The sequence below is a fragment of the Marmota flaviventris genome, chromosome 17 (genome assembly GCF_047511675.1).
Source record: "Marmota flaviventris isolate mMarFla1 chromosome 17, mMarFla1.hap1, whole genome shotgun sequence".
Lineage (NCBI taxonomy): Eukaryota > Metazoa > Chordata > Mammalia > Rodentia > Sciuridae > Marmota > Marmota flaviventris.
This window is the reverse complement of record NC_092514.1, coordinates 58156496-58184107: the sequence shown is the minus strand read 5'-3', so window position 1 is coordinate 58184107 and position 27612 is coordinate 58156496. Positions and strand designations below refer to the sequence as shown.

Genomic DNA, 27612 nt, shown 5'->3' with positions numbered 1-27612 from the left:
ACCCCCACCCACCTTTCACAAAGGTACAGTGGGGGGGCTTGGGATGTGGCTCAAGTGGTAGCGCGCTCGCCTAGCATGCGTGCGGCCCGGGTTCAATCCTCAGCATCACATACAAACAAAGATGTTGTGTCCGCCAAAAACTGAAAAATAAATATCAAAAATTCTCTTCTCTCTCTCTCTCTCACCTCTCTCCTTAAAAAAAAAAAAAAAAAAAGGGGGACAGTGGGCTTGGCATAAGTCCTCCCAGCACCCAGGTTTCCATGTGGGAAGAAGCCAAGTGGAACCCCAAATGGTATCCACCAGATTTGGACACCTTAGTTGGTTCAAGGTATTTCAAATCAACATACTTTATTGAGCACCAATGGAGAGCCAGCTCTGCACTAGGAAAACAGGTTTGAAGGAGACAGACCCTGCCCACAAGAGGCGTACAGTCTAGAAGAAACCAACCAACTTTTGGTTGATTACTATGCCAATGATTAAGGAAAAACACAAGAGGGTGGTATCCCAGAGCACCTAACCCAGCCTGGGGCTTGGTGTCTGAGCTGTTAGCCAGCTGTAGTGGGGGAAAAAATATTCCAGGCCAGGCAGCACCTGGAGAAAGGCACAGAGGTGAGAAACAGCGTGGTGGCTGTAGAGTACCAAGGGTTCAGGGCTAGGAGGCTTAGTGGTAGGAGGCAGTGGGCAAGGGATGGTGAACACTGGAAGAACCCACTAAGAAGGGGAGTCTCCCAGAACTTCTGCTTCTGCCTGGTTACAGCATTACCCATGAGTAAATCCTCACTTTAACCTAGGAGAGAACCCTGTTTGAAGATGGAAGGCTGAAGGCATCCCCATGGTCTACTAACCAAGTATTGGCTTTGATGGGGCAGGTGTTCAGAGAAGGTTCAAGCTCAGGGATTCCTTGGCCTCCCAGCTGTAAACACTGGTGAGGGCCACAAAACACTGCTCCCACTCCTGCCCACAGGAGTCCATACCAATGTAACTGATGCTTTTTGCCATCACAGACATTGTTCTGTAGTGTTCTATAGGTGCTGCCAGGGGAGGGAGGGGCACTGGGGAGGCTGGGAAGGCATACCTATTGACAACAGATTACTTCTCAGCCTCAGAAAGAACACACTATAAAGAAAGGTTGGCCTAGAGCAGTGGTCCAGCCAAGATTCATAGTGTGTGTGTGTGTGTGTGTGTGTGTGTGTGTGTGTATGTGTGTGTTGAGTGTGTGTGGTGCATGTATGTATGTTGAAGAAGCTGGGGGAAGACAAAAGGTGGTATCTAGCTTTGGCCTCCAAGGAGACAAAGGCCTGGGGCTTCCTGCTTTGGTTTGCCCACCTAGGGGGAAGGCAGAAGGTAGCGGGTAAACAGGTAGAGGAGGCTGGCAATTCCAGCCAGACCTGTGAGGACCCCGAGCCTTAGTGGCAAGTACTCCAGGGAGCTCTCCAGTTGAGCATGCAAGAGGATGACCTGGCGTTTGGTGATGCTCCACTCGCCCGAGTTGTCTAGAACGTGGTCAGCCATGCGGGCCTTGTCCTTTAGGGGCAGCTGGGCCTTGATGCGGGCCTCTGCATCCTCCCGGTTCAGGTTGTTCCTCTTCATCAGCCGCGCCAGTTGTGTGTCTCGATCACTAAGGACAGGGCAAAAGGGCACTATAGGCCCCAGCCTCCCTCTTGCCAGCAAGGTATAAGGGTGGGCAGGGGTCTGGGGATGGGATCTTTCCTTGAATCCTATGCTGCTCTGGGATACTAAGGGTCCCATAACCAGGGAGAGAGGCCCGGAAGCTCATTAGCTTCTTCCCCCTCACCCCACTCTTGGTAAGGGCCATATAGCTCTGTGGGCCACCTAAGCCCCTTAATATCAAAAAGGAGGAGCAGCTGTTTTCTGCCATCTGGGGTCTCTCTGCTTTGCCACTAGGCCTTAGAGTCCCCAGATGTAAGATAGGAGAATTTAATCACCTGGGATCAGCTATATCCTGGATCTCTGGATGGATGACCTTTGCTGAAATGCCTGTGCTCACAAGCTGAACACTTCCGGCAGGTCCCCTGGGGACCCAAGTCTGCATTATCAAAACTAGCTTCCTGGGACACTGAAAAAGACTCCTCTCCTTGCCTCCACACCCCTATGCCTGTGCATTTAAAGCAAAGACTGTGCTGAGATGGTGGCTGCTATGCTTGATGCCACTGATGAAGGACAGGTGAGTCCCTTCAAAGAGTAAAGAGGGCTCAAAACTTGGACCCCCTCAGACTTAGAATAGGACCAATCACTGTGGATCAAGCTAACCAATACTGTTCTCAATTCCAAGAAAAATTTTAAAGGGACTGAACCCAGGAGTGCTCTAACTGTGAGCTACACCCTCAGCCTTTTGGTTTTTATTTTGAGATGGGCTTTTGCTAAGTTGCCCATACTGGCCCTGAACTTGTGATCCTCCTGACTCAGCCTCCCAAGTCACTGAGATCACAGACATGTGCCAGTGGGCCTAGCCAAAGAATTCCTCTTACCCACCCTGATATGGCCATCAGGTCCTTTCTCAGTAAACTCCCTCTCCTGTCTTCTGCTACACAGGATCCATGCCGCTTGTCTGGTTGTGGTCAGTGTCCCCTGGAACACCTTAGCTCTATGAGCTACCTCAGCCCCTCAATGAGAACAAGAGGGGAAGAGGCTACAGTACCTGTTTGTGTCCATCTTTTCTCAGATTGTAACAGGCATGAATTTTCCCAGCTATGAAATGAAATGGGATCTCATCACTCCAGTTTAGTCCCTTCTCTGAGACCCTAAGAACAAGGTCACCCTCCATGAAAATGAACTTCCTTCCTCATGGGAGTACAGTGTACTGCTGAGGTCTTGGAGCTGCTTCCTGTCTGGCTGAGAACAGGACTATATTCACCCTTACTCAGGAATGCACATGTCTGTGACTGGGGATCCAAGTGAGAATGAAGGTGGCTTGAGGCTGAGTGGAAATCCTTCAGAAGGTATGGCCCAGCCCAAAGGACCCCCTCCCAGATGTGAAGGCGGCACCCTCTCACAGCCCTTCCTGGGGCTGATAAATAGGACCATTATAGTTAATTTAAGGCTTAGGTATTTATGACTTTGGTATTCTTACCCAAACACTAATTCCACAATTGTCAAATTCCTCAAATACATGAATAATCATATTAGTGTGTAAGCACTCTGGAAATCTCCCACATTATTTCAAATTTATCCAGACATAGTTCACCAAGTAAAGCATAAATCAATTTGTTGAAAAGCAAATAATCACTGTCTCTTTGGCTTCTCTTGAGAGCTGTACACCCTCATGGGCTATAGGTGGGACATGAGACTACCAGGAATCTACCTGCAAGTGGGTGGGGCTGAAAGTTCCCCTAGAAAGCAGGCAGAATCAACATAATCCTACTCATCCACCAGAAGTTGCAACTATTTATCATTGCTCTTAGCAAACAGGCCAACCTCAAAGATGCTTGTCTTTGAGAGAAGGGGGCAAGGGCAGATATGGAGTCATCTGGAGGCTGCAGAAACAACTGACTCCTGTTTTTCATTTTCTCACCTACACTAAGATCTAAGTGTGTGTGTGTGTGTGTGTGTGTGTGTGTGTGTGTGTGTATTTTACCCCTAGGTATAAAGTTCCAATTGCATTATTAAGGCAAAGAAAATCCCAGGACTTCATGGGGCCCACCTTGCCTCAGTTGAGTCTTTCACAAATAGGAAACAAAGAACAAAGACAGATTCCAGATTTACGTGCAGAGGCCTAACCCACTGGGAGAGCTCAGAGGATGCCTGAGTCCCCCACCTGGCTCAAGGAATTCAGACTGAGCTTTAAGTGACAGCCACAGGAGAGGTGCCAGAGAGGGCAGGGTGGTTCCCAGGGCACTGAGCATTCAGGCCCCACCTCCAGTGTGCAAGCAACCTCCCACACATTTATCTCTTGAGAGCCACCTGTGCCCAAAATACTTGCAGAGCCAAGTGCCCACCTATGTGCTGCTATATTTGTGGGTGGCATTCAAAAAGTTTCTGGGAAGCAGAGACACCCCACAGCCTCTCTACTCTCTTACCCCTCAGGGACTGTGTGACTCATTCTCCCTGACAGTTTGATTCTTCTGTTTGCCAAACCTGGATTCTGGTTTGCTTCTTGTCCTGGAAGATTCTGAAAACAAAGCTCCTTATTCAGCTGGGCTCTGACAGCTCTCTCCAGTTTTCTGTTCATAGTGTCACCAATGAGCAGCCCCTCGAAAAGTTTTGTAACTGTTCCCTTTAATTTCTCTTCTAATAATTAAAAAATATTCACCCTTGTCCTGAACATCTCATGCTGAAAGGTAAAGTGAATGAAGGGGCAAATGTGGGAGTTTGGAAAGTTGAGAGGTGCTCCAGGAGGAAAAAGGGAGTCAGTGGTAGCCAAGGGCAAGGCCTGCCATCTGGGCTGAAGTGCCTCCAATGGCCAGCAGGGGGAGTCCTTCCCAAGCACTAGGGTTTGGGGGCCTATCACTTTCCATACCTGCCCCAGATATATCTGGGTCATTCACAGAAATTGGTTTCTATAGGCTCAGAGCACTGCTGCCCAAACCCTCCGTGTGTCCTGGCTATCCCCACAGGGAGAAGAAAAAGTGATGTGGGCTATTTCCCAAATACACACCTTAACCCAGGGGCCTTCCTTTCCCACCTCAGTCAGGCTGGGCCAGGTAACATCATATCACATACTCACCAGTACACTACCACCGTGTGCTTCATGTACTTGAGCAGCTTCTTGGTCTCAAACAGCAGGGGGATATCCAGAATCACATAGCGGTATCCTGGGGAGAGGTGGGAAAGCCTACAAGTTCAATTCTGCAAGCACTCAGAGGACTGCTTACATGACTGGCCCCACCATCTACAGCACCCCAGCAGAGAGGAGGCCTTCCAAGGCAGACATACTCTGAACACCAGCCAGTTCAATGCCATGCAGAGCAGACTGCTACAAAAAATCATTTCTAGCTGCTTGATAAGGGAAGACCTTGAAGAAGGGCTGGCATTTGTTCTGGCCTTGGAAAGTAGGGATGATTGCTGATTCTTGAAATGAGAAGGAAGAGGTGGGAAGTCGCATACAGAGCTCCTGTGTGGCCAAAATGGAAGCTTTAAGCAGAACAGAGGGGGGCTGCAGGTGGTCAGCATAAGCACAGAGGGTTTAGTTCACCTTGATCTTGAACCCCAAGAGGTGCTATTTTTGAGTAGGGACAGGACACAGCCAGAGTTGCAGGAGGCTGGGGAGAGTTTCCAGGAGCATCTGGGCTCTTTCTGCCTTACTTCATCTTACCTTTGCTCAAAACAAAACAAACAAAAAAACCAACAACCCACAAACAAAAACAAACCAAAAAACCCCAAAGGTTAGGTTCTCCTCCAGGATCCAGGTCTAGGCCTGGCCCTCTGTTGCTAAGGGTCTTGTGGCTAGCTCTATGAAAGACCCACAGAGGGGTGGCAGCAACAGCCCAAAAGGAAAGAGGTCAGAGGCAGTGGGCATGGTGATGACTAATGACACCCAATCATTCAATGGAGAAAAGGCGCTGTTGGCTTTCCCATCACAAGCCAAAGCCAGTCAGGGTGCTCCCTCACCTACTATGAGTGATATTTGCCCAGAAAAGTTGATGACATGCTTATTTCTTTATACCAGTCATCCTTGTGTGGGTGTACAGAAGTGGGAGGGGTGGGGAGCAGTCAGGATAAGGGACAGAGACTCCTAGCCAAGATGGTGTTTCACAGAACCGGACACCATCAAACCAATTTTAGGACTGTCGTGGGAAATGAGCCCTCAATATGATGCAGGGAGTGCTGTTGGGTTCCCAAGACCTGCTGCCCAGGAAGCATAAGAGAAGCCTGAAGTTAAGACAGAGGTTGGAGCAAGGGCTCTGCTGACACACCCTGGTTTGTAGTCCCCTACATCCCTTCATGTGACTCTGGTGTTAAGACAAACCTTATCTGTGTAATGACTAAAAGAAATACCTGTTTTTCAGGATGATGGTAAAGATTAAAAAAGAATTTTGAATGCATGTAAACCACCTCGCCCCTCACTAAGTACCCCATACATGATGGGTATTATTGCTATTGTTCCTCAGAGGAGGGAGGAAAGCAGTGCAGATTCCCCACCCTGCCCGCCAACTCACTCTTCCCAGCTCAGAGCAGGAGAAAAGACCAGATCCTCTCTGGGCCGCTTATCTCCTTTTCCTGCTCTGCTCCCACTGCTTCTTCTCCCCACACTATCCTTTCTCCTGAGTCCCTCTCGGGAGCTGGTGGCCAGCTCTTTGGTTCACCAGCAAAAGGCTATTCAGCTGTCACATCCCTCCTGCTTGATAAGCCCTGCAAACTATCCTGACTCTATTAAGACATCCGTCTGCCTACACAGAGACCTCCCCAACAGCTGGTGATCTTATCTGACGTTTGATTATACCAACTCTGACAGTTGTATTTGTTCTACTCATCAGGGAAAAACTGGGACTGTGGAAGCCACAGCTGTCGTCCCCATTTTTCACCTTATCGAGCTGAAAAGAGCTTTCTGGCTTTTATTAAAGTGGTGGTGGTTGGGGAGGCGGGGAGGCTGCGTGGATGACACAGTGGGAGAGCTCTGGAGCGGGTGACATTATCTGATGCTTAATTTTGGAAGGGGAGAGCCACTCGCGCCTCACAGCCCTGCAGATGTACTTGTAACTGGCCTGGGAGCAAATACAAAGGGCAGGAATGAAAGGCAGAAGGCTTGCTCCTGGGTGGGGCTAGGAGGGGACAACACAGACACAGAAGACAGAATCCAGAGACTTTTCTTGAGTGAGGAGGAGAGGAGGAGGCCTGTGGCAAGGGGCTACTGGGATGGATAGCGTGAGGTGATCTCACAGGGCGGATGCCCAGAGACAGGTCAATCCCTGGACTGCAGGGAGTGGCAGGGTGGTAGCATGCATATCTGTCTCCCCTCTTTCTCTGGAGGGAGGTACTAGTCAACGGGGCTGGGGGAGGGGGAAGTCTCCCACTCATACCTAAGAACTTGAGGTGACAGTCTAAAAGCCTTCCCTGTACTCCCTTGGAAGTAGTCTTCTCATCATCACTGACAGGAGGCAGGCAGCCAGGCCTTCAATTCAGGTCCAGGCTAGGGGTCATATATTCCAAAGGCTGGTACAAAATGCTCCAGGGCCCCAGGCCAGTCTTTCTATCCTCGTACCTGTCCTGGACTCCATCCTGGACAGTAAGAGTCAGGATGCCCAACACTATCCGGAAAAACAGGGCTTGAACCAGGGTATAGGCCTTGGTAGGTTCTTATCAACTGACCACAGACCCCTCCTTTTCAAATTCTCTCTTCCTTTCAGTTGTGGCACATTCCTGGCTGTCCCTGCACCTGCTAGCCTAACTCTGAGAGGCCCTATTCCCAGAGGATGATCCTTTATTTGGAACCCCTCCGGCCCTCACCCAGGTCATCTTGGGTCTTCCTATTTCCAGTCTATACATTTTCCCAAGTAGCCAGCACCAGCACCAAAACTGACTCTGACTACAGTTTATACTGTGTAATGACGTCACTAACAGGGACATTCCATCTTCCAGTGTTTTCAACGCTGGCATGATCTGCACTGTGCAGATGAGGAAACAGGCTGAGGAACTGGACCACTTGACAAAGTCACACAGCTACAAACAGTCAGGGTCAGAACTTGACTTCAGGTCTGTGACTCCAATACTCGTCAACTATCATTATTTCTGTCCCTACTAGAAAAATCAACTTACTTCCTGGGAATCATGGCTCAAAAGCCTCATGTGTCTCTTCTCATTAAACTGTCAACTTCCTTAAGAGTTGAGGGAAATGTGCTTCTTTCCTCTGGGGCTGGCACAGGTCTCTGCATGGAGGGGGATTGCCAATAAGCAATATGAACTCACTGACCTAGCTAACCAGCTCGCCCTTCCCACCTCAGGCCCAGGGTCTCACCACGAAGGAAGTACTTGAAGGTCTCCTTCATCATTTCCTTACGGATCTCAGGATGGGTGATGGTATTGAGTAAATGTCGCCGGTCAGGTTGGTTGAAGATCAGGTCCCCCAGGACCTTGCGATTGATATCGCCATTCTCTAGTAAGACCTCAGTGCCAAAGGCCTCCACAATGCGCCGGTGTGCAGGATATCCTGGCTGGACGACTATGGCATAAAGAGGAGACTGGATCAACTCTACGGAACCTCCAGCAAGCCAGAGGACCCCAAGTTACCAGAGGAAAAATAATGAGGGAACCCAAGGGTATTTCTTTTAGTTGAAGCAAAAACAAAATAAGGAAGGGAAAAGCAATTGAAGCTAACAGCACAGTGCACAGAATCCTTCATGCTGGTGAAGGAACCAGGTGGAGGATGGGGAGACTCCTAAGGGAAAGAAGAGTAAACAGAAGAAGCACGAGCACCAGCAGGGGCAGAGACAGGAAACCAGGCCACAGCGACGGGAAAGCCTCCCTCACCTCTGAGGCCTCTAAGGGACTGACAAAAGGGGAGGCTGACAGAAAAGGAAGCACAGAGGAGCTGCTATGCATGATCCCTCAACCCATCCACTCCAACTCACCATGCCGAGCAATGACATCCACATCAATCACTGCACAGCCCAGCTGCTGGAACACCTGGATCACAGAACTCTTGCCTGAGGCAATGCCCCCTGTCAGGCCCACCAGGAACATCTTCCCAGGAAAGAGGGAGCTCAGACGGACTAGAAGCCAGGAGCCAGGGAATCACTGGAGTGTAGGGCAAGCTGGGCCGATCAGCAGTTCACCAAACCAACGCCAAAAGGACCTGCTGTCAGAGGTGGGCAGCCTGGTCAGTGTTGGGCCACAAGAGCTAGGGGAGGGGAGGGGAGGCAGAAGAAGGGAAGGGAGACAGCTGGGCCAGCAAAGTCCAGCCCTGGGCTTGGGGAGCAGGGGCCACTTTCAGGAGGAAACCCTGCAGAAAAGTCTCTATAGTGTTCTTCAAAAAGCACTGATAAAGCAGGCAGACTAAGGAACACAGTGGGAGCTCAGCAATCAGGATGACCCCAAAGTCATTTTCAGATGCCCTCAATCCCACTGAATCCTTTCTGGTCTGGAACACTGTGGCTCATGGGGAACAGAAGTCCTGCCTGCAGCCACCCAAATGGAGGAGCAAATGAAGTCCAGGTGCCTAGGCCCTTCTTTTGCCCAAATGCCCTTCTCCACAGAAGCTCCCACTGTCCACCCTACCTTGAGCACCAGCACTAGGACCACCAGAGTGAGATGAACAGTCCTTTCCTCCCCAGCTGAGAAGTGGCCCAGATGGGAGCTCAGAGGCAAGTATGGCTTAGAGGCCATAAGCCTGATGTGTGGAGAAGTATAGATCTTGCTGAGGAATATGAAGGAAAGGAAGAGAGGCTGGGGTGGGTGGAGGGAACCTAACCTGGAGCTCAGCATCATGGTTTGTGGCCTCCTTAGTTTAAGCAGCAGCAAGGCAGCACAAAGTTTAGGAGCACGGATGGCTTCAGACCTAGCTCCTCTGCTTACATGGTGTGCAACTCTGGAAGTCACTAGCCTCTGTGAACTTCAGTTTTATCACCCATAAAATGGGATTATCAAAATCTGCCTCATAGGGCTATTATGCACTGAAGAGAAAATGCATATAAAATCTGTATTTCATGGCCTGATAAGTGGTAAATGTCCAATAAACGGAAGTGAGGATGCTGATGCAGGTTAGTAGGTATAAGGTTAAAGTTATATAGCCAAGCACAGAAAGAAAAAAAGGTTTTCATGATGTCCCCATTCCTGCCACCTCAAACTGTCTCATAACAGGCATGTTGCATTTTCTGCAGCAAACAGGTTACCTCGAATTGACTTTTGTTTCCAGGCTAGAAGCAATTACATCAAAGGCTCAGCATCAAATTACTTCTCCAGGACTTAGAAATCTGTTGTAGGACCTCTTTTAGTTAAACAGCAGATTTACTGTCCTAATTAGACTTTGCTTTGGCTTATATTGAAATGAGTTTGCCTCTGCTGAGGATGCCAAACAACAGGGGAGGCAGCCACTCAGATGTGAGCTGTGTGGGTGAATGACTTGAGGTGGCAGAGAACCAACTTGGATGTTTAAATCTGCCTAGCCTTGTTCTCAGCCAGGAGAGCCACGGCAGAGAGAATATCCACCAGCCTCCTCATCTAGAGACCGAAGTATTCAACCATTTGAAAATCATGTTTCCTCTATGTCTCTGAGGCTAGACCCCCCAGTGATCTCCCTCCAGGTTGCAAAAAGAGGAGTAAAGCCTAGGTTCAGTAAAAAAAATAAATAAAGTTGGGCCACTTGGCTGAAGCTCTATAACACAGAATCCAATGCCATCAGCTCCTGCTCCTAAAGTAATGAGGGTCTATTCCTTCTCTACATAAGATCAGACTAGAGGGGTGGGAGTGGGACTTGAGGACAGGTCAGGTCTAGTGAGGGGGCGAGGGTATTTCTCATAGCTCATCATGAAAGGAAAGCCACTGTCACCCAGTCACTCAATTTTGCCAGGCTTAGCTGAAGGGGCCTGGAAGACCTTCTGCCCAAGCCAACCTCAACCTACCAGTACACAGATGGCTAAACCCCCTCTGAAACCTAGGGAATCCCAATCTGTGGGAATGGAGCTGCCCAAGCAGTTCTGATATGTAGCAGGGCTTGGGATAGATCCCAGCTCTTCTTTACAGCAGTGGAGATTGAGGACAAGAGCAGGCAAGGGATTTTATTAGGCCACAGCGATTAGCAGCAGCTAGATAGAATTCAGAGTTCCTAAATCTTAGTCCTAAAAAAATAATTTACCTTTAAACTAACAAGAAAGGTAAATCTATCTGTAGACAAATGAATTCAGAATCAAAGAGAAATGCTTTCTTATTACCATATTGCTTTCTTCTGCAGAATGGGGGGAAAGTGGCCTATGGACAGTGACCAGGGCAGAGATGTACACTATAGGTTCTCAGGGGACTCTAATGAATAGCTTCCCTTCTTGGTGCCTTAGATGGCCATCTGCAGAAACAGATCAGCAGCTGCTTGGGCCCTGTAAGAAAGACCAAGGAGGGTAGAGGAGCACAGGCCCAGGGAGGCTCTGGGCTGCTAGCCTGAAGAGGCTGGACAAATAACAACTGTTCCTGTCTAGAAAGCCCTTCTGTGACTCATTCCTTCACTAACTGCTGGCTGCTTCGCAGCAATGGTGATGGGGACCTTTCACACAACCCAAGGAAAACATAGGTCCTCCCCCAACCCCAGGGGAAAATTGGAGAGAGAGACAGTAACAAATAAAAAAGGCTGGAGGCTGGGATTGTGGCTCAGTGGTAGAGCACTTGCCTAGCATGCATGAGGCACTGGGCTCTAGCCTCAGCACCACATAAAAATAAAATAAAGATATTGTGTCCACCTATAACTAAAAAATAAAAGTTTTAAGAAAAAAAAAAAAAACAAAAAAAAACGGCTGGGAGGAGCAGAGAGCTGACAGAGAAGCAAAGACAGTAATAAGAAGGTCTTCGGCCTGGACCTGATGTGTGAATGCCTTCCTACTGGTGGCTGCTCCCAGATCTGCCAGGTGGATCTTTTGGGTAGGAAGTTACAGCAAGTGAGAACCCATTATCCCCTCAAAGCTTGGCAAGGGGGAACCAGAGGCTTAGATTCCAAGTTGCTTCCAAATCCCACTCAAACCTGTTGGTAACTCTCCCAGATACAGATGGATAAGGGGTCACCTTTGACAATCTGTGTTCATGATTTTTTCCTACAGACCATGATTTAAGCCCTCATTTTTCAGACTCTATTCCATTTTCCTCAGTCCACTGCCACTTTCACAGAGGCAATGGGACCCCACAGTCACTATTAAGCCTGGCTATGACCTGAATCATCTACAAAACTTTAAAAAGGTACAGAAACCAGGCTCTACCCCAGTTCCCTGGGTCTGAATCAACTAGGCTTGGAAGCGCTGGCTAAAAGGGAAGGTGGTGGGCTGGAGCTGACAGGCAAGATCCCAGTCTCCAAGACTGCCATAACCCACCCTGTGTAACTGGGGGTTACACAGGGGGGTTTATGGGGAGTCTGTCTCATCAATCTGGCCCTTGGTGGTAAGTGTTCCATAAATGAGAAATGGCCAAACTCCAGATGCCTTCGCTTCTCTGAACTCAGTCTCCACACCTGTAAACAAGAGGGCTGGCCTTCCAGTGTCAGTGACAGTGTCAGATTCCCAGGGAGGCTGTTCAGGAGTGCTTTCTTCCTGTCCTTCTGGGAGCAGTCAATAAACATTCACTCACTGAATTAAGGAATGACATCACCAATGGTAACCTGGAATCTTCTTCCTCAACGCTGAAAGCCATTTGCAGATCTGGCTTGGCTAGAAAGCCAATGCCAGTTCTGAAGACAAGAAAGCTGGTAACTGGACCTAAGCCAGGGATTCATCAGCTAAGGTGGGACTGAGAAAAAAAAAACAGGACTTTGATGCCAGGACAGCCACATCCAAAGCTTTCTTTCCCTTCATTCTCCACATCAGTGGAAAGGAACAGGGTACAAAAGAAAAGAAAAAAAAAAAAAGGCAAGAACTTCGGAGAGGTGGAATCTGGTGTGAGTCCAGAAGCCTGTGAAAGGAAGGTCAGATTCTATAGTGCTTCATAAATGGTGGGCTCTTCTCATTGAAGTTCTCCAAATTGCCTTTCAGTTTTTCCCACTTGGGATGAATCATCTCCCTTGGAGCCTCTTCTGGCAGTGTTTCTTATAGAGAAAAAAGCATGTGGGCTCTCCTAGACAAAAGTCCCACTACTGTTTTAACACCATAGACGCCCCCTGCTCAACTAAGCCCCAGCATCTTGTCCCCAGACCATTGCAGTAGCCTTGTGGCCTGATGATCCTATAGTCCCTCATGCATATTCCCAATGGAAGCCAGGGTAATGGTTTAAAGAGTCAACTAATCATGTCACTCCCTTGCTTGAAACCATCACTACATTATTCCTTCTCTTCTGGCCTCCCACAGAGCTCTCCAGCCCTGTGAACCCCTCAGTCACTATCCATGCCCTGTGCTTGTTGCACTGGCCTTCCTTCTATCCCTGTACATGGAGGCTCTTTCCTAGCTCAAGGACTTCCAAGCATTCTATTTCCTCTGCCACTCACTCACTTTCTGGCTGACTCCTTCCTTCCTACCACCATCTTTTTTTGTGATACTAGGGATGGAACCCAGGGCCTTGTACAAGCTAGGCCAACATTCTGCTACTGAGCTATATGCTCAGCCCTTTTTAAATGAGTCAGGGCCTAAGTTTACTGAGGTTGATCTAAAACTTGTGATCCTCCTGCCTCAGCTCCTGAGTAGATGGGATCAGAGGTGTGTACCCAGCTACTCCTCTTTCTTTACCTTGTACCCTTCCTGTCAACCAATCAGACCCCTGGAACTGGACAGAACCACATTTCCTGCCCTCATGAAGTTTACAACATGTGGTGGTGGTAACTGGGAAGGGTATCAGCAGCAATGGAGGGTCCAGTGTGGTCATGCAATCCCAGTGACCGAGAGGTTAAGGCAAGAAGATCCCAAGTTCAAGGCCAGCCTCAGCAAATTCGTGAAGCCCTTAGCAGCTTAGCAAGATCCTGTCTCAAAACAAAAAATAAAGAGAGGCTTAAGATATAGTTACGGGGTTAAAAACAAAAACAAAACAAAAAAACTCAATGGTGATTGTCATTTTGGATGAGGAACCAGAGAGGTCACTCAGCCAGAACTTAAAAGCAACAAGGGAGAAAGTCACAGTAGCAGCCTTGTCTGACTCCCCCACCCCAAATCAGGCCTCTGATAATGCTCATTACTCTACTTTCCCTCTTTCATAGCCATCATAATTTGTACTTTTGCTTATATGACTTTTTTTTTTCCATGCTAGGTAAATGCTCTACCATTGAACCATACTCCCAGCCCCTTAGTAACTATTTTTTGGGTTCAATAAAACATGTTTCATGAGACCAGAATATCTAATTTGTACTGTCTCCAGAATCTTGTATGGTGTCCAATATATGTCACTTACTAGATGAGTGACATGGATCAAGTCAGTTCAACTCAGTTTCTTCATCTATAAAATGGAGCTAATGGCACCTACTTTTGAGTCACTGTGAAGAGTAAATGAATTGATACACGTAAAGTGCTTAGAATTATACTTGGCAAACATTAAGCATTGAATCCATGCTCCCTACCAGTTACTAGAGGAAATATTTGATAATCATAGAGTAAATGACAAATGACTCCATAACCCAGCCTGGATCAGTCCAGAAAGGAGAGGGGAAACACTTCTGTTAGTAGTAAAGCAGAGGCTGGAATCAGCCTCCCAGCCTTCCCTTTTTGCCATTAAAACATGCTGTCTGCTGCTAGTAAATCTCTCCTGGAAAAAAACAAAACATCCAATGGGTTAAACAGAACAAGGAACTGATATTTGAATGGCCACTTTCTCTCTTCCCTTGGGAGACCTCAATACCTAAGTGGGAAGAAAGTTCTATTGCTTCACATACTCCCAATCAACAGCCCCAAACCTGCTTGCACAGGGCCAGGACCTGGCTGCTCATTAGCCTGCAGCTGGCTTCCTCCTCCTCCACAGCCTCTCAGGATTTCACACTGGGCATGCCTGGGTAGCCAGCCACTTCTCCTCTGAATTGCTTTCCAAAGGGGACATATCTATTTTCCTCCAATGATCAATATAATCATTCATGAAAATGAGTCATTCCTGCCTTGGGACCCAATTATTTTCTTGTGGAACCAGTGGTTGCAAAAATATATTGTTTTCCAGTTAACTATTAAGTGCTATTTTTATATCATTTCCCCACTCTTAATCTTCCATTATTGGTGAAAAGTTCTCTTGTCTGCTAGGCCTATTAAGTCACCACCTCTTCCAGGCTGCCAATTATCTGGAGGGAACTGCAAGAGAGGGTGCTGAGGTCAGTACCCTCTTCTCCCTCCCCTGCCCAACACCAAGGGAAGGGAAAAAGAGGAGGACAAATCTTGGCTCTACTGAAGCAAAACCAAGCATAAACCACCACTCCAGGGAGTGTCTTCCGTAGGTACAGAGGTGTTGGGCTAGATTACTACGTTGCCATTTATATAGAAAAAGGGTCACAGGGAAGGCCTCTTCAGAGGCTTTGCAGGCACAAGGGCTTTGGGATTTCTACAGTCTCTTAACTAGTTATGTGGCCTTGGGCAATTTCCTTCGCTTTCTGAGCTTCTCTTTCCATAACTAAAAAAATGGGATTAAAACTGACTACTCTTAAGCCCAGCACAGCAGCACACACCTGTAATTCCAGCAGCTTGGTAGGCTGAGGCAGGAGGATCGCAAGTTTAAAGCCAGCCTCAGCAAAACCAAGGTGCTAAGCAACTCAGTGAGGCCCTGTCTCTAAATAAAACACAAAATAGGGCTGGGGATGTGGCTCAGTGGTAGAGTGCCCCTGAGTTCAATCCCTAGTACCGCACCCTCCGCAGAAAAACCCCACTATTCATAGGGGTCTTATCAGGATTAAATGAAGTGACAGAGGTCACATCACCTTATCTTCCCAATTCAGAGTGTGACATGTCACAGTCACTGCAGTCTCTTTCATTTTCCTAAATGGCACCTCCCTCCTTCCACTTGCTGAGGCCTCAAGCCCTATGTGGTAGAATGTACCTATAGTTGAAGCTATTCTGAAGGCTGAGGCAGGAAGACTGATTGAGCCCAAGAGTTTGAGGCCAGTCTGGGCAACATAAAAGACCCTGTCTCATAATAAAATTTTAAAAATAAATAAAAAGTCTCTTTCCTATACCAAAAACCTTGGCATTCTCCCGTTTTTCTCTCACATCCTTCATCCAATTCACTACTGCCCCTGCCAGCTCTACCTCCCGCATTCACAACCTAACCAGACACCCCCTGTTACAGATACCCCCTGTTGCAGATACGACCGTCTTCTTGCTCCTGGATCAGTACAGCAGGTTCCAGGTGATTTCCTTACTGCCACTGTTGCTTCCCAACAGCATATTCCTAACAAAGCAGCTAATGTGACCCTTTAGAATGCCAGTCAGCTCAGGTCGGCCTCTGCTCAAAACCCACCAAGAGCTCCCACCCCTCACCTAAGTACAAGCCAAGTCCTGTAGAGTCCTCCAGCCCCTCGAAGCATTTTCTACCATTTCCCCTCCTAGATCATTCCCTTCCCTGCTCCTTGACCACGCTGAGCACACACCCACGTATGCAGGGATGCTGTTCCCCCAGCATGGAAATACTTCCCCAGGAGGACTGAGCAGCTCAACATCTTTCTCTGCCCAACTGTCTTCCATCAAAGACACTGTCCCCAAATATATAAAATAGCACCTGTGCTTTGCCCTTGGGTCTTCCTACTGTTTCATTTTTCTTCTCAGCTATTATCGACATATCGCCACCCAACACATTATACAGCTATGTGTTTATTCACTGTTGTTTGCCTCTCCCTCTAAAAGTTGGGGACTGCATATCTAAGGTCCTAAAACAGGGCCTCAAAAATATTTGTTAGAGCTGGGTGTGGTGGCACCCACCTGTAACCCTAGTGACTCAGGAGGCCGAGGCAGGAGGATGGCAAGTTCAAAGCCAGCCTCAGCAACTTGGCGAGGCCTTAAGCAACTCAGCAAGACCCTGTCTCAAATTATAAATAAATAAAAAGACTGGGGATGTAGATTTAAAAAAAAAAAAAAAAATGTGTTGGATGAATACATAAAGCTTGCAGCAAAATGTCCAACTCATGTATAAGGAAGTAGTCAACATTAACTATTTTATTGAACCCAAGGGTGCTCTACCTCTGACCCACATCCCCAGCCCATTTAAAAAATATATATATTTTTTTGAGACAGTGTCTCACTAAATTGCTCAGGCTGTCCTCAAACTTACGATCCTCCTGTCTCAGCCTCCCAAGTTTCTTGGATTACAGGCATGAACCACCATGCCCAGCTAACATTAACTATTTTAAAATAAGAAAATATCTGTTCCAGAAAAACCTATGAAAAAAAAAAAAACACAAAACCTTTCAAAATTACTTCCCACCTCCACATTTCTAGGCTTACAACATTTTGGGTTCACAGATGAGAAAACTGAGGCAAAGACTGTAGAAAGGTGAGTTCTCCAGAAGGCAGGAACTAGCATGTGAAGAGCAGTCACCCCATCCACTGTTTGAGTACTTTGTGACAGGAACACCCTGATCCTATCTGATCAGCACAACCACCCAATGAAACCAGCTCTTTCTTTAATTCTCATTCTAAAGATGAGGAAATGGAAGTTAAAAGAAGTTACTTGCCCAGTGTAGTTCCACTAAAGAATGAGAAACCCTAGGAGATGATGATTTCTTTCTTTCTGGTACTAGGGACTGAACCTAGGGATGCTCTACCACCAAACTATATCCTCAGCCCTTTTTAATTTTGAGACAGGACCTTGCTAAATTGCCTAGACTAGTGTTGAACCTGTAAATCTCCTGCCTCAGCCTCCATTACAGGTATGTGCCACCATGCCTAGATGAAATAAAATGTTTTATCAAAACTAACATTTTGGGTTAAGAGATGTGGCTTAGCAGAAGAGTGCTTACCTAGTAGTCACAAGGCCCTGGGTTTGATCCCCAGAACTGACAAAACAAAACAAAACAAAATCTAATTTTGTTATTTTGATCAATTGTGTATTTTATAATTGTAAAAACTCAACCAAACTGGGCCTGGTGGTATAATTCTAGCTACTTGGGAAGCTGAAGAAAGACAGCAAATTCAAGGCCAGCCAAGGCAAATTAGCAAGATCCTGTATAAAAAACTGAAAAGATAAATGGCTGGGGATGCTGCTCACTGCAAGGCACCCTGGGTTCAGTTCCCAGAACTGGGGTGGGGGAGAAACCTCAATCCAAAAGAAAATGTTTAATACATGACTACAACACAATTTTTAAAAGTGCTTTAGTTTTGTTTGTTTGGTTTTTTTTTTTTTTGGTGGCAGCAGGAGGTGGGGGGAGTGGGGGAGATTACCAGGGATTGAACCCAGCCAGGGTACTTAACCACTGAGCCACATCCCCAGCCCTTTTAAAATTTTATTTAGAAACAGGGTCTCACTGAGTTGCCAAGTGCCTCACCACTAATCTGCTGAGGCAGTCTTTGAACTCACAAATCCACCTGCCTCAGCATCCTGAGTTGCTGGGATAACAGATGTGCGCCACTGTGGGCAAAAGTGCTTTAATTTTAAGTAGAGATATATTTTTTTAAGTAGACATTGTTGTTGCAGATAAGAATAATAAACCGAAGACTTTAAGCATAAAATCTATTCATACTAGAAAAACCTTTTGTAAGGAAACAAAATGGAAATATATGTTCAAGAAGGAAAAAAAAAAAAGGAGGATATAAAATTTTAGCTGTTAAAAAAAAGTAGTTCTTTTATTCAAAGAATTAGGACAACATGATCAAATTATTACAATACTTAAATCCCATTGTGAATTTAAACGAGTGTTAATAGCTTTATTTTAAAATGTCAATATTTACAATTAACCAGAAACCATATTCTCTGAGCCTATTGCAAATTTCAGAGAAAAATTTTAGCTGTCAATATAAAAAATGTGCCAGCTAGTTGGTAACAAAACAAAGCTAAGCTTATTGCTTGCCTGTCTTCAGCTATCAGCCCTAATCTTTTCTCCTTAAGGTTAGGCACCAAGAGAGGCTCCAAGGCGTTTAAATGTCTCACCCAGGAGGAGATTGAAACCTTGCTCAATACAGACAGGAGAGGATCAGGTGGGAATCTCGACTTGCTAGACAAAACTACCCCAAGGGGCTCTGTCCATTTTCTATTCATCATCCAGATCTAACCTTTCACTTGTTTTCCCCAGGCCTATGCTGGTATTTTGCCATACTAAGTCAATCAGATTTATTCGGGTGAAATCAGCACAGTCCCTCCTGCAACAAAATAAAACTCCAAATAAAACATTCAAAGCTTCCATTTCCTCACCTTTAGAATTGGGACATAATGTGGAAATCCATTCGGGTGATAATCTCCCAGAAACTAAAGAAGAGTGAAATAGCTTTCAAAACTCATAAGCAAATTCAATACCTGAGATGCTAATGCTGCCTCTGGGAAGCAAGAGAAGGAGCAAGTGGTCTGAGGCCCTCATCACCAGTGAGTGAAGACCTGGGGGACAACTATGAGCAACCAACCACTCTAGTTTCCCTGAAGAGAAGGAATCAGGAGAGTTAAGTTCTGAACCGTCTAAAAATCGATGATTACTTAACAAAATAGCAGCTACCCAGCAAAGCATTTTACATCCACTTTATGAGACAGCTATTACCCCCACTTTTCAGATGTGCAAAATGAGGGCGGGTCACACAACATTAAGTGGCAGAAGCTGAATTTAAAAAATAAAACGGAGGTGTGACCACACAGTTCGAAGGCGTACCAGCTTTGACCTAAACCTAGGTTTGAAACCACAATTTCCACCCCTTTCTAACTGTGAACCATTTCCACGGCTGTAAAATAGAATAAATAACACCTTGCTTCTCGGGTTTGCTGTCAAGACGATGAATTCTGGTTATAAGGGTGCTTGTTTGTCCCAGTGTCACAGCTACACGGTAAATGCTCAATAAATTGTCGCCCAACCTTTAAAAGAAAGCGCGCACACTACGCCCCCCGCTCCGCGCCATCCGGCGCCTCTGGCGGTGGTCTCGCGCGCCCCTGGCCGGAACTCGGGCCCAGCCGGGTGAGGGATCGCTGGAGAGGAACAAAGGAGCTTCGTGCAGCGGTCGCCAGGCACGCTCCCACCCGCCCGCGCGGCGCTACGTACCGGCGCTCAGACCCGGCCTGGCTGCAGCCGCCGCGGCTCACCAATCTCCACGGCGCTTACTGGCTGGCTCCCAGCCGGCAGGAGGGGCTCGGGAACGTGCTCGCGAACCGGACGTCCGGCCATCGGAAGGGGCGGGGCCGGAGACTGGAAGGCAGGGCGGGGAGGGGTGGGCGTGGCCCGGCTGGAGCTTCTCCAAGCCCCAGTAAGTGAGGGGGCTGTGAAGTCCTAACTTAGCAATAGTAACCATGGTAGCTATGGCAGTTAATGAAGCACTTTCTGCCTGCTAGGCTTTAAAAGCAATCTGTAGGCTTTAACTCAATCCTCACGGTTTTGCACAAGAGGAAACTGGTATTCAGTCATTTGATTGCAGAACCCACATTTTGTCCATACAAGCCTAGCAAGTCAGCCTCTCATCCTGTTGCCTCTTAAAGCGTGGATAATCTCTACTGTGCAGTGTTGCTGAAAGAATTGGAAATACATAAAAGTGTCTTAGAAAGCATCACATATATAGTAGGTGGTCCTTAACTCCTACCCTACTTCCCATTCCCCTTCCCTAAAGTGTATCTCTGCCCTCTACTTCCTTTTTAAAAGTAGGACTACTCAGTGCCTGGCACAGTAGGGACTAAATATATTGAGGAATGAAGTAATAAAACATTCTTCTCTGATCACTCTAGTTCCTGAAACTTTCTTCTATATTTCAAGTCAAGATAAATCATTTACTTCCATCACCAAATAAATAGGTTCCTCTCTTATGATCAAAAGGTCCATGTGGTCCAAACACCCTGCTAGTATTTGAATCTCCTCTACATGGCCACTGTCATTTATACTCAGATGTGTCCTATGTCAGAGAGCTCACAGCCTCTCAACAGGGCTTCATGCTATCTTTGAATTCCCATCCTGGAAGTTAGAAAGATCTTGCCTAGATAACAACTCTCCTAGTTCTGAGCCATGGGGCTGTGCAGAACAAATTCCTATGCTATATGGCCAGATCTAATGTCTCATTTCCTCCCTTGACCAAACAACTTACAGATAACATAGCTTAGTGTTTCTCAACTTTTTCCCTACTCCTGACATATCAGAGGGATACCTAAGCTTCCCATCAATAACAATGGCAGGTCATGAAAGTAATATGGACAATATAACTTCCCTGCCTTTTCAAATTATCTGAACTTCTTGGGGCATATTGTTTAAAAACTCTTCCAGATGATCCTACTTTTCCAGATACTGCCTCAGTGTTGAAAACTATTGGTGTACAAATAAGGACTTTGTCTTCTAAGTAAGAATCCTGTGGTCCAATCTGCCATCGTCAACTGCACCTCTGTCTGGAGATGATCCAGAAGACAGATTGAAGGGCTGCTGTGGGGCTTCAACCCAGGCACCTCAATACTGAAACTTGGCCCTTGCATTCTGAGGTGATGCCATCAAGAGCTTTTTCAGCTAAAATACATATCCTCCATTATTCAGGACAGGAATAATAAACTTTGAGCTGGCTCCAGATGCTTACACAGCATCTCATTTCACCCTGAAAATAATGAGCATCTTAGTCATCCCCCCCTTCCTATGTCCTTAGCATCTAGCACAATGCCTGGTATATACCACTGCTTCAACTTTTGTTTGATGAATAACATTAGAAGTGACTCCTGGTTCTTAAAACTAAATTTATTTTCCATATGTTTATTTTAAATAAATATTAATATGCAATTAAATTTATACCACACTTCACAAATACCATTAATATTTATCCTTTATTTGATATCTTCTAAGCCAGGTGCAGTGGTGGACGCTTGTAATCCCAGTTACTTGGGAGCTGAGGCAGGAAGATCACATTGTAGGCCAGCCTGGGCAACTTAGTGAGACCCTGAAAAAAACAAAAAGGGCTAGGGATGTGGCATAGTGGTACAGCACTTGTCTAGCATGCTTAAGGGCCTGGGTTCAATCTTCAATAATGCAAATAAATAAATACACAAAATCTTTCAAAAACTCAAAATGAAACAAAAAACCTCCCATAGGCTGGAGGATAAAGTCCAAATTCCTTAGACTGAAACTTAAGATTTTCCATGACCTGGCCAGATCACCACTCTAGACCCATATCTCACTGTATGTTCCCCTTGGGAAAGGAGAAAGAAGAAAGGAAATTAAGTTACTACACCAGCTTTGTGTTAAAATATTCAGGTTCAAGTCTGATCTCCTTACTTAATAGCAGTGAAACTTTGGACAAATCACTGAACTTCTTTCTTTTCTCATTGTAAACCAGGAATAACACCTGTCTTAATCATTTCAAGATAGTTGACAATAGAGATCAAATAAGATGGTGACGTTTTTGAGCAATAAAGCACTGTACAAACATAAGAGATCAATATACTGTTTCTGCCCCTGCCCTTTGTTTATTATATTTTTCTATCCTGAAGATTTCATTCCCTCTTTCTCACCATTTTCTCATTTGCTCACTCACACGTTAATTAATCCAACAATTTTTTTCTTTTTCACACAGTGCTGGGGATCCAACCCAGGGCCTCAAACATGCTAGGGAGGGCTCTACCACTGAGTTATACCCCCAGCCTTATCCAGCAAATATTAATTGAAGGTTTACTGTGTGCTGGCCCAATGGATACAGAGGTGAGGAAAATCCAACCTCATAAAACCTAAGGGTTTGTGGGGGAAAATGGTCACAATTCTAATAACCACACAAACAAAAGTAAGGCTGCAATTGTGACTTAAACTCAGGAGGGAGTTCATAGGGCCTGCAGAAACTATAATGGAGAATCCAGAGCTTAAACAGCTTCAAAGCCAATCTCAAAATCTGCTGTCTTCAGGAATCTTCCCCTTGATACAACCCTGCCCCAAAGATATGTACTCCTACCCTCAACTTCACTTACCTTTTAGCTCAATTTTTTTATTTTGATGGTACCAGGGATCAAGCCAAGGCCCGTTACATGGTAGTAAGAGCTGTGGCACTGAGCTATATCCCCAGCCCCTGTTATTTTATTTTTAAGTGCATCTGGTCTTTCTGATTTTACCTTAAGTGCCTTTTGGGCAGGAAATGCCTGTCACACTCTTAAAACCACAGCATCAAGAAGGCTGGGCCCACTGTGTTACAGGCCTAGGTGTCCGGGCTGTATCTCAGGAAGCAAGGAGTGCCTTCTTGATGAATCAAGATCCAGGGGAGAGAAGAAAATGCAAAAGGCCATTTTCGTATCCTTTATTGCACACTGAATCCACTGGCCCTCATTCTTCACAGCAAAAAAATGCTCTTGCCTTGAACGGGCAGGCTGCTGACCAGTATGACCTTTAGCCAACAAAAATTTTATCCTATTTCTCCCCAGCTAAAAATCCATCAGTGGCCTCCACGTCTTTAGGATGAAGGCCAAACTCCTGTCCCATGTCCCAACTCCTGCTTGCTTCTTGAATCTCAACTTCCAAAATGATCCTTACACTCCAACCTCTAGTCTCATCATTCTCATTGTGGTACCTCAAAAATACCTTTCTCTCAGGCATCTGCACTTTCACACCTTCTGCCTAGAACATCTACCTGTATGCTTTCCCTGGAAAACTCAGCTCAGCTGTCATTTCCTCAGGTTAGGGAACCCTCTTCTGGGCTCCTGCTGGAATCCACGTTCCCTTATGTACTGCACTGTAACTATTAGTCTGGATACCTACCAATTCGTGGAATGAACCCAGGGCAGGAACTGTTATCCTATGCCTGATTCTCCAGTTCTGGCCATGGAACCTAACATGTTATGAGTGCTCTAAGATATAGAATATATGAATCACAACCAGGCTCATCCTTCCTATGCCTACAAGAAAGGATTATCTCTGATATGCTGGGAGTATATCAAGGACTGCAATCAATAATGGACACTAGGGGCTGGGGATGTGGCTCAAGCGATAGCGCACTCGCCTGGCATGCGTGCGGCCCGGGTTCGATCCTCAGCACCACATACAAACAAAGATGTTGTGTCCACCAAAAACTAAAAAAAATAAAATAAACATTAAAAATGTCTCTCTCTCTCTCTTTAAAAAAAAAATAATAATGGACACTATGAGCAACTATTCCTTCCTTCCTTCCTTTTCTTTATTTGTTGTTCTAGGGATCAAACCCAGGGGTATTCTACCACTGAGCTGCATTCTCAGCCTCCCCCCCTTTTAAATGGCACTAGGAATATACCACTCAGTTATACCACTGAGCTACACACCCAGCCATTTTTATTTTGAGACAGGGTCTTGCTAAATTGCTTAGGGCCTTGCTAAGTTGCTGAGGCTGGCCTTGAATTTGTGATCCTCCTGCCTCAGTCTTCTGAGTCTCTGAGATTACAAGTGAGCACCATCATGTTCAGTCCCTTTTATTTTTTTAAATTAAAAAAATTATTTTCGCAGTACTAGGGATTAAACTCCGGGGTGCTCTAACACTGAGCTTCACCCCCAACTCTTTTATTGAATTATATATGGTCCTTCTTATTTTGAGACAGGCTCTTGCTAAGTTGCCCAGGCTGGCCTCAAATTTGCCGTCCCCTTTGCTCAGCCTCCTGAGTCACCGGGATTACAGGCGTGTGCCACTGTACCCTGATATTGAATATATATGACATTGAAACCATTAATTAATCAGAGATACAGCCAGGACTTAGAACCCAGGGAGTCACTTTCTGGAGCCTATACTCCTAACCACTATACTCTGCTGCTTCCAAAAACAATCATGAAGAGATAATGGAGGTATTTACAACTAGGAGAAAATTTCAGAATCTGTAAGCTCAAGTTTCATGGGCATGTTCCCCAGCCACGCCTCTGAGCCCTGCTGTACCTCACTACCTACTATCTTCTTATGATGTTCCTGCCAGAATGGGTGGGAGAACGAACCAGCAGAGCCAGAAGGAAGAGTTCCACCATTCTCATGTGATAAGCTCAGAGAGTTGGGATTGTTTTACCTTGAAAAATAGAAAGAATTTTAGAGAGCTAGATAATATTTGCAGAAAGTGTAGCAACTATCTACAAGGACACAAGATTACATATTTCTGCATAACTGCATAAGGCAGAAATGGCCAACTTTTCAGCAATTACAGCTATCTGAAAGTGGAAAGCTCTTTTATAGGCAAGTGAGAAAGAACACATACAAAAACTCTTGGAATCCCATGGAAATCATCCTTAAACCCAATTTAGAAACTCTGGCTTTGGGTGATCATTCTTTGCTAATTTGACTATAAAACAAAATGTAAACTTAGGCATCAGATGATAAGTGGCAGGGTTGGGGATGTAGCTTAGTAGTATATTGCTTGCCTAGCATATTAGAGACACGGAGTTCCATCCCAGCACCACAAAAACAAAACAAAACAAAAGAGGATTTTCTTTAATTTTTTTTTTTTTTTTTTGCAGTACTGGGGATGGAACCTAGGTATACTTTAACACTAAGCTACATCCCTACCCTTTTTATTTTGAGACAGGATCTCACTAAGTTACAGAAGCTGGCTTTAAAGTTGCAATCCTCCTGCCTCAGCCTCTAGAGCTGCTGGGATTATAGCCAAAAAAAAACTTTTAAAAAATATTTAATTAAGAAGAGATCACATATACTATTTTTTTTTTCTTGTATGGGGGATTGAATCCAAGGGTATTTACTACTGAGTTACACGCCCAGCCCTTTTTTATTTTGAGTCAGGGTCAAGTCACTAAGTTGCTGAGGGGCTTGCTAATTTGCTGAAGCTGGTTTTGAATTTGTGATCCTCCTGCCTCAACCTCCCAAGTCACTGGGATTATAGGTGTGCATCACTGTGGCTGGCTATACTTACTACCTACAAATTCAATTCTATGATTGATAAATCATGGATCCTACAAAATCTAAGTGAAGGAGCTAGGGTTGTGGCTTATTGGTAGAGCACTTGCCTGGCATGTGCAAGGCACTGGGTACGATCCTCAGCCCCACATAAAAATAAATAAATAAAAATAAAGGTGCTGTGTTTACAACTAAAAATTTTTTTTTAAATCTACGTGAGGGTTATAACTTGAACAATCCAAGAGAAAGCAAGTAAGCGCCTCCAGGTACCTTCTAACTCAGAGTTCTCAGTGGTGCTCTATTCCTAACTTTGGGCTTAGGCTTTTACTCAGCTTGGTCATGACAGCAACACTGCTTGCCTACCTCCCAGAAAAACTCTTCACTGAGCAAAAAACTGCTGTTTACATTAAAATGTAAGGCTAAGTATCTTGCTTAGGCTTTGAACTACAAGAATGGCAGTGTTCATAGAAACCAGTACCTTCTTCCCTATAATCCCTCTTCCTTGGTCATGCTTCATTAGTGTTCATTCAATCTTTGTATGTCTGTGGGGAAAGAAAACACAGGGCTCAGAATTAGAATACCAGTGTGAGTTCTGGCCCAAGCTCTGCCATTGGGTATCAGTCATTTTTTTTTTTTTTTTTTTTTTGGCATGTACTGGTTTCTTCAAGGCCCCTTCCCTGTTTACTTCACAAGGTCATATGTGCTAAAGTAGATAAAACATTTAGACAAATTAAACCCATCTAACACATGTGAGGCTTTACTATTATAATCTCAGAACTTCCCTTCCCCTGCAGTTGCATATATGACATCATGTTGACAGCAGTCTTGACCCTGGAGAGATGAGTGTGGTGACAGATCTCAGCTCAAGTAGGCAGCTTTGACTTCCTTCCAAAGTCAAGTATAAATGATTGGGATTTATATGCAGCTTTGGATCATATTTACTTTTCTGCTTCTCCGACTAATATAAGAAGAGCTGACTATATTTAGCTTTATATTTTATTTGGTTTTCTTTCCCTGAGTCAGATGGAAACTGTTTCTTCCTACCCTGTCCTTCTTCTCATGTTGAGTTTCACAAAGGCAAAGATCATTTCCCTTTTTGGCCACACAACTCTCTCATGGTAAGAACTAGTCCTTCCCTCAACACCCAATCAGAACAGGAAATCTCTGAGAAGGGGAACCACGTCTTTGTGCTCTATTTACAAGACTCGGTGAGATTACTCAAAGAAGTGAGATCCAAGGGACTGAAACATTCGAGTCTAAAAATTAAGATGCTGCAGATTATCTTCTAATAACTGATTTCCTTAGGTGGATGCCTGGAACAGACAATGGGAATTTTGTGATGGTAACGAATTTAGAGGGCTTAGAGGCAGACAGATCCAAATTTGTATACTTAGTTGCCACTTACTAGCTATACGACTGAATGATTTACCAACCTCTCTGGGCCACTTTGTTTTTAACGTCTGCGAAAAAGGGGAATGATGGCAACTACATTCTAAGCTTGTTGATAAGATCATATGCCCATTAAATAGTGGAAGGCTCTTGTGGGTATACATCAGGAAATAAAAGGGACAATATGTGCAGAAGGGCTCTGTAGAGACCAATACCTCGGTATCTGGAGGTCAAGATGCAGCAAGCCCTGCATGCCGAGCAGTCGGGTCTCCAGGCTCGGAGGCAGTTTTTTTGCACACTACAATCCTGTCTCCTCTCATGAGGCCTTAAATTGCCAACGACCTGGGGCTGTCTAGAATCCCGAGTGAGTAAAGCTGCCAGAAGCCGATCTGGCTTCTAGCAGGAAAGTCCCCTCTGAGAAGGGGCCGGACCTTCGGGTCCCGGCAAGTCGCACCCGCGGGCCTGTCTCTCTCACTTACCCGAGAATAGTAACGGTCCTTAACGGCAGTCAATAACGGGTCACCTGCGGCCCGGGAACTATCTATCAGGGGCAGGCTGAAGTCAAACCTAAACTTTGGAGCCTCCACGCCCCAAACCCTAAACCAACATCGAACTACAACTCCCAGCATGCCCCGCGGCCGCCCGGGTACGAGAGGGTCGGCCCCACCAACCTTGCGGCCCTGCTTCCCTCCAAGCGCAGCCGAACGTCGGGGTTTCCGGGATTGCTTTCCACAACCCTCTCACCAGGACAGCCTCC

At 45.8% G+C, this 27612-nt stretch overlaps 1 protein-coding gene across 7 annotated transcripts; it reads right to left on the bottom strand.

Moving 5' to 3' along the window:
• Positions 1–318: 318 nt before the first annotated feature.
• On the bottom strand, positions 319–27612 carry Dcakd (dephospho-CoA kinase domain containing). Of its 7 annotated transcripts, none has more exons than XM_027947176.2 (6): positions 27527–27612; positions 25945–26008; positions 8526–8752; positions 7913–8116; positions 4685–4772; positions 319–1618 (listed from the first exon to the last, which is right to left on the bottom strand). In XM_027947176.2, the coding sequence occupies exons 3-6, from the start codon at positions 8635–8637 to the stop codon at positions 1327–1329; spliced, it is 696 nt and encodes a 231-aa protein (XP_027802977.1). In that variant the 5' UTR covers positions 8638–8752; positions 25945–26008; positions 27527–27612; the 3' UTR covers positions 319–1326. The 7 variants fall into 7 exon arrangements, with proteins under 7 accessions (XP_027802977.1, XP_027802973.1, XP_027802974.1 ...); XM_027947172.2 differs by lacking the exon at positions 27527–27612 and adding an exon at positions 27335–27520; XM_027947173.2 differs by lacking the exon at positions 27527–27612 and adding an exon at positions 27335–27520 and having other exon boundaries at positions 8526–8749.

Excerpts from the sequence above, each read along its gene's own strand:
- Dcakd (XM_027947176.2), bottom strand. The coding sequence starts at position 8,637 with ATGTTCCTGGTGGGCCTGACAGGGGGCATTGCCTCAGGCAAGAGTTCT. Across the intron at positions 4,773-7,912 it reads CTTCAAGTACTTCCTTCGTG|GATACCGCTATGTGATTCTG; the intron begins GTGAGACCCTGG and ends ACCTCTCCCCAG. Across the intron at positions 1,619-4,684 it reads CACACGGTGGTAGTGTACTG|TGATCGAGACACACAACTGG; the intron begins GTGAGTATGTGA and ends CCCTGTCCTTAG.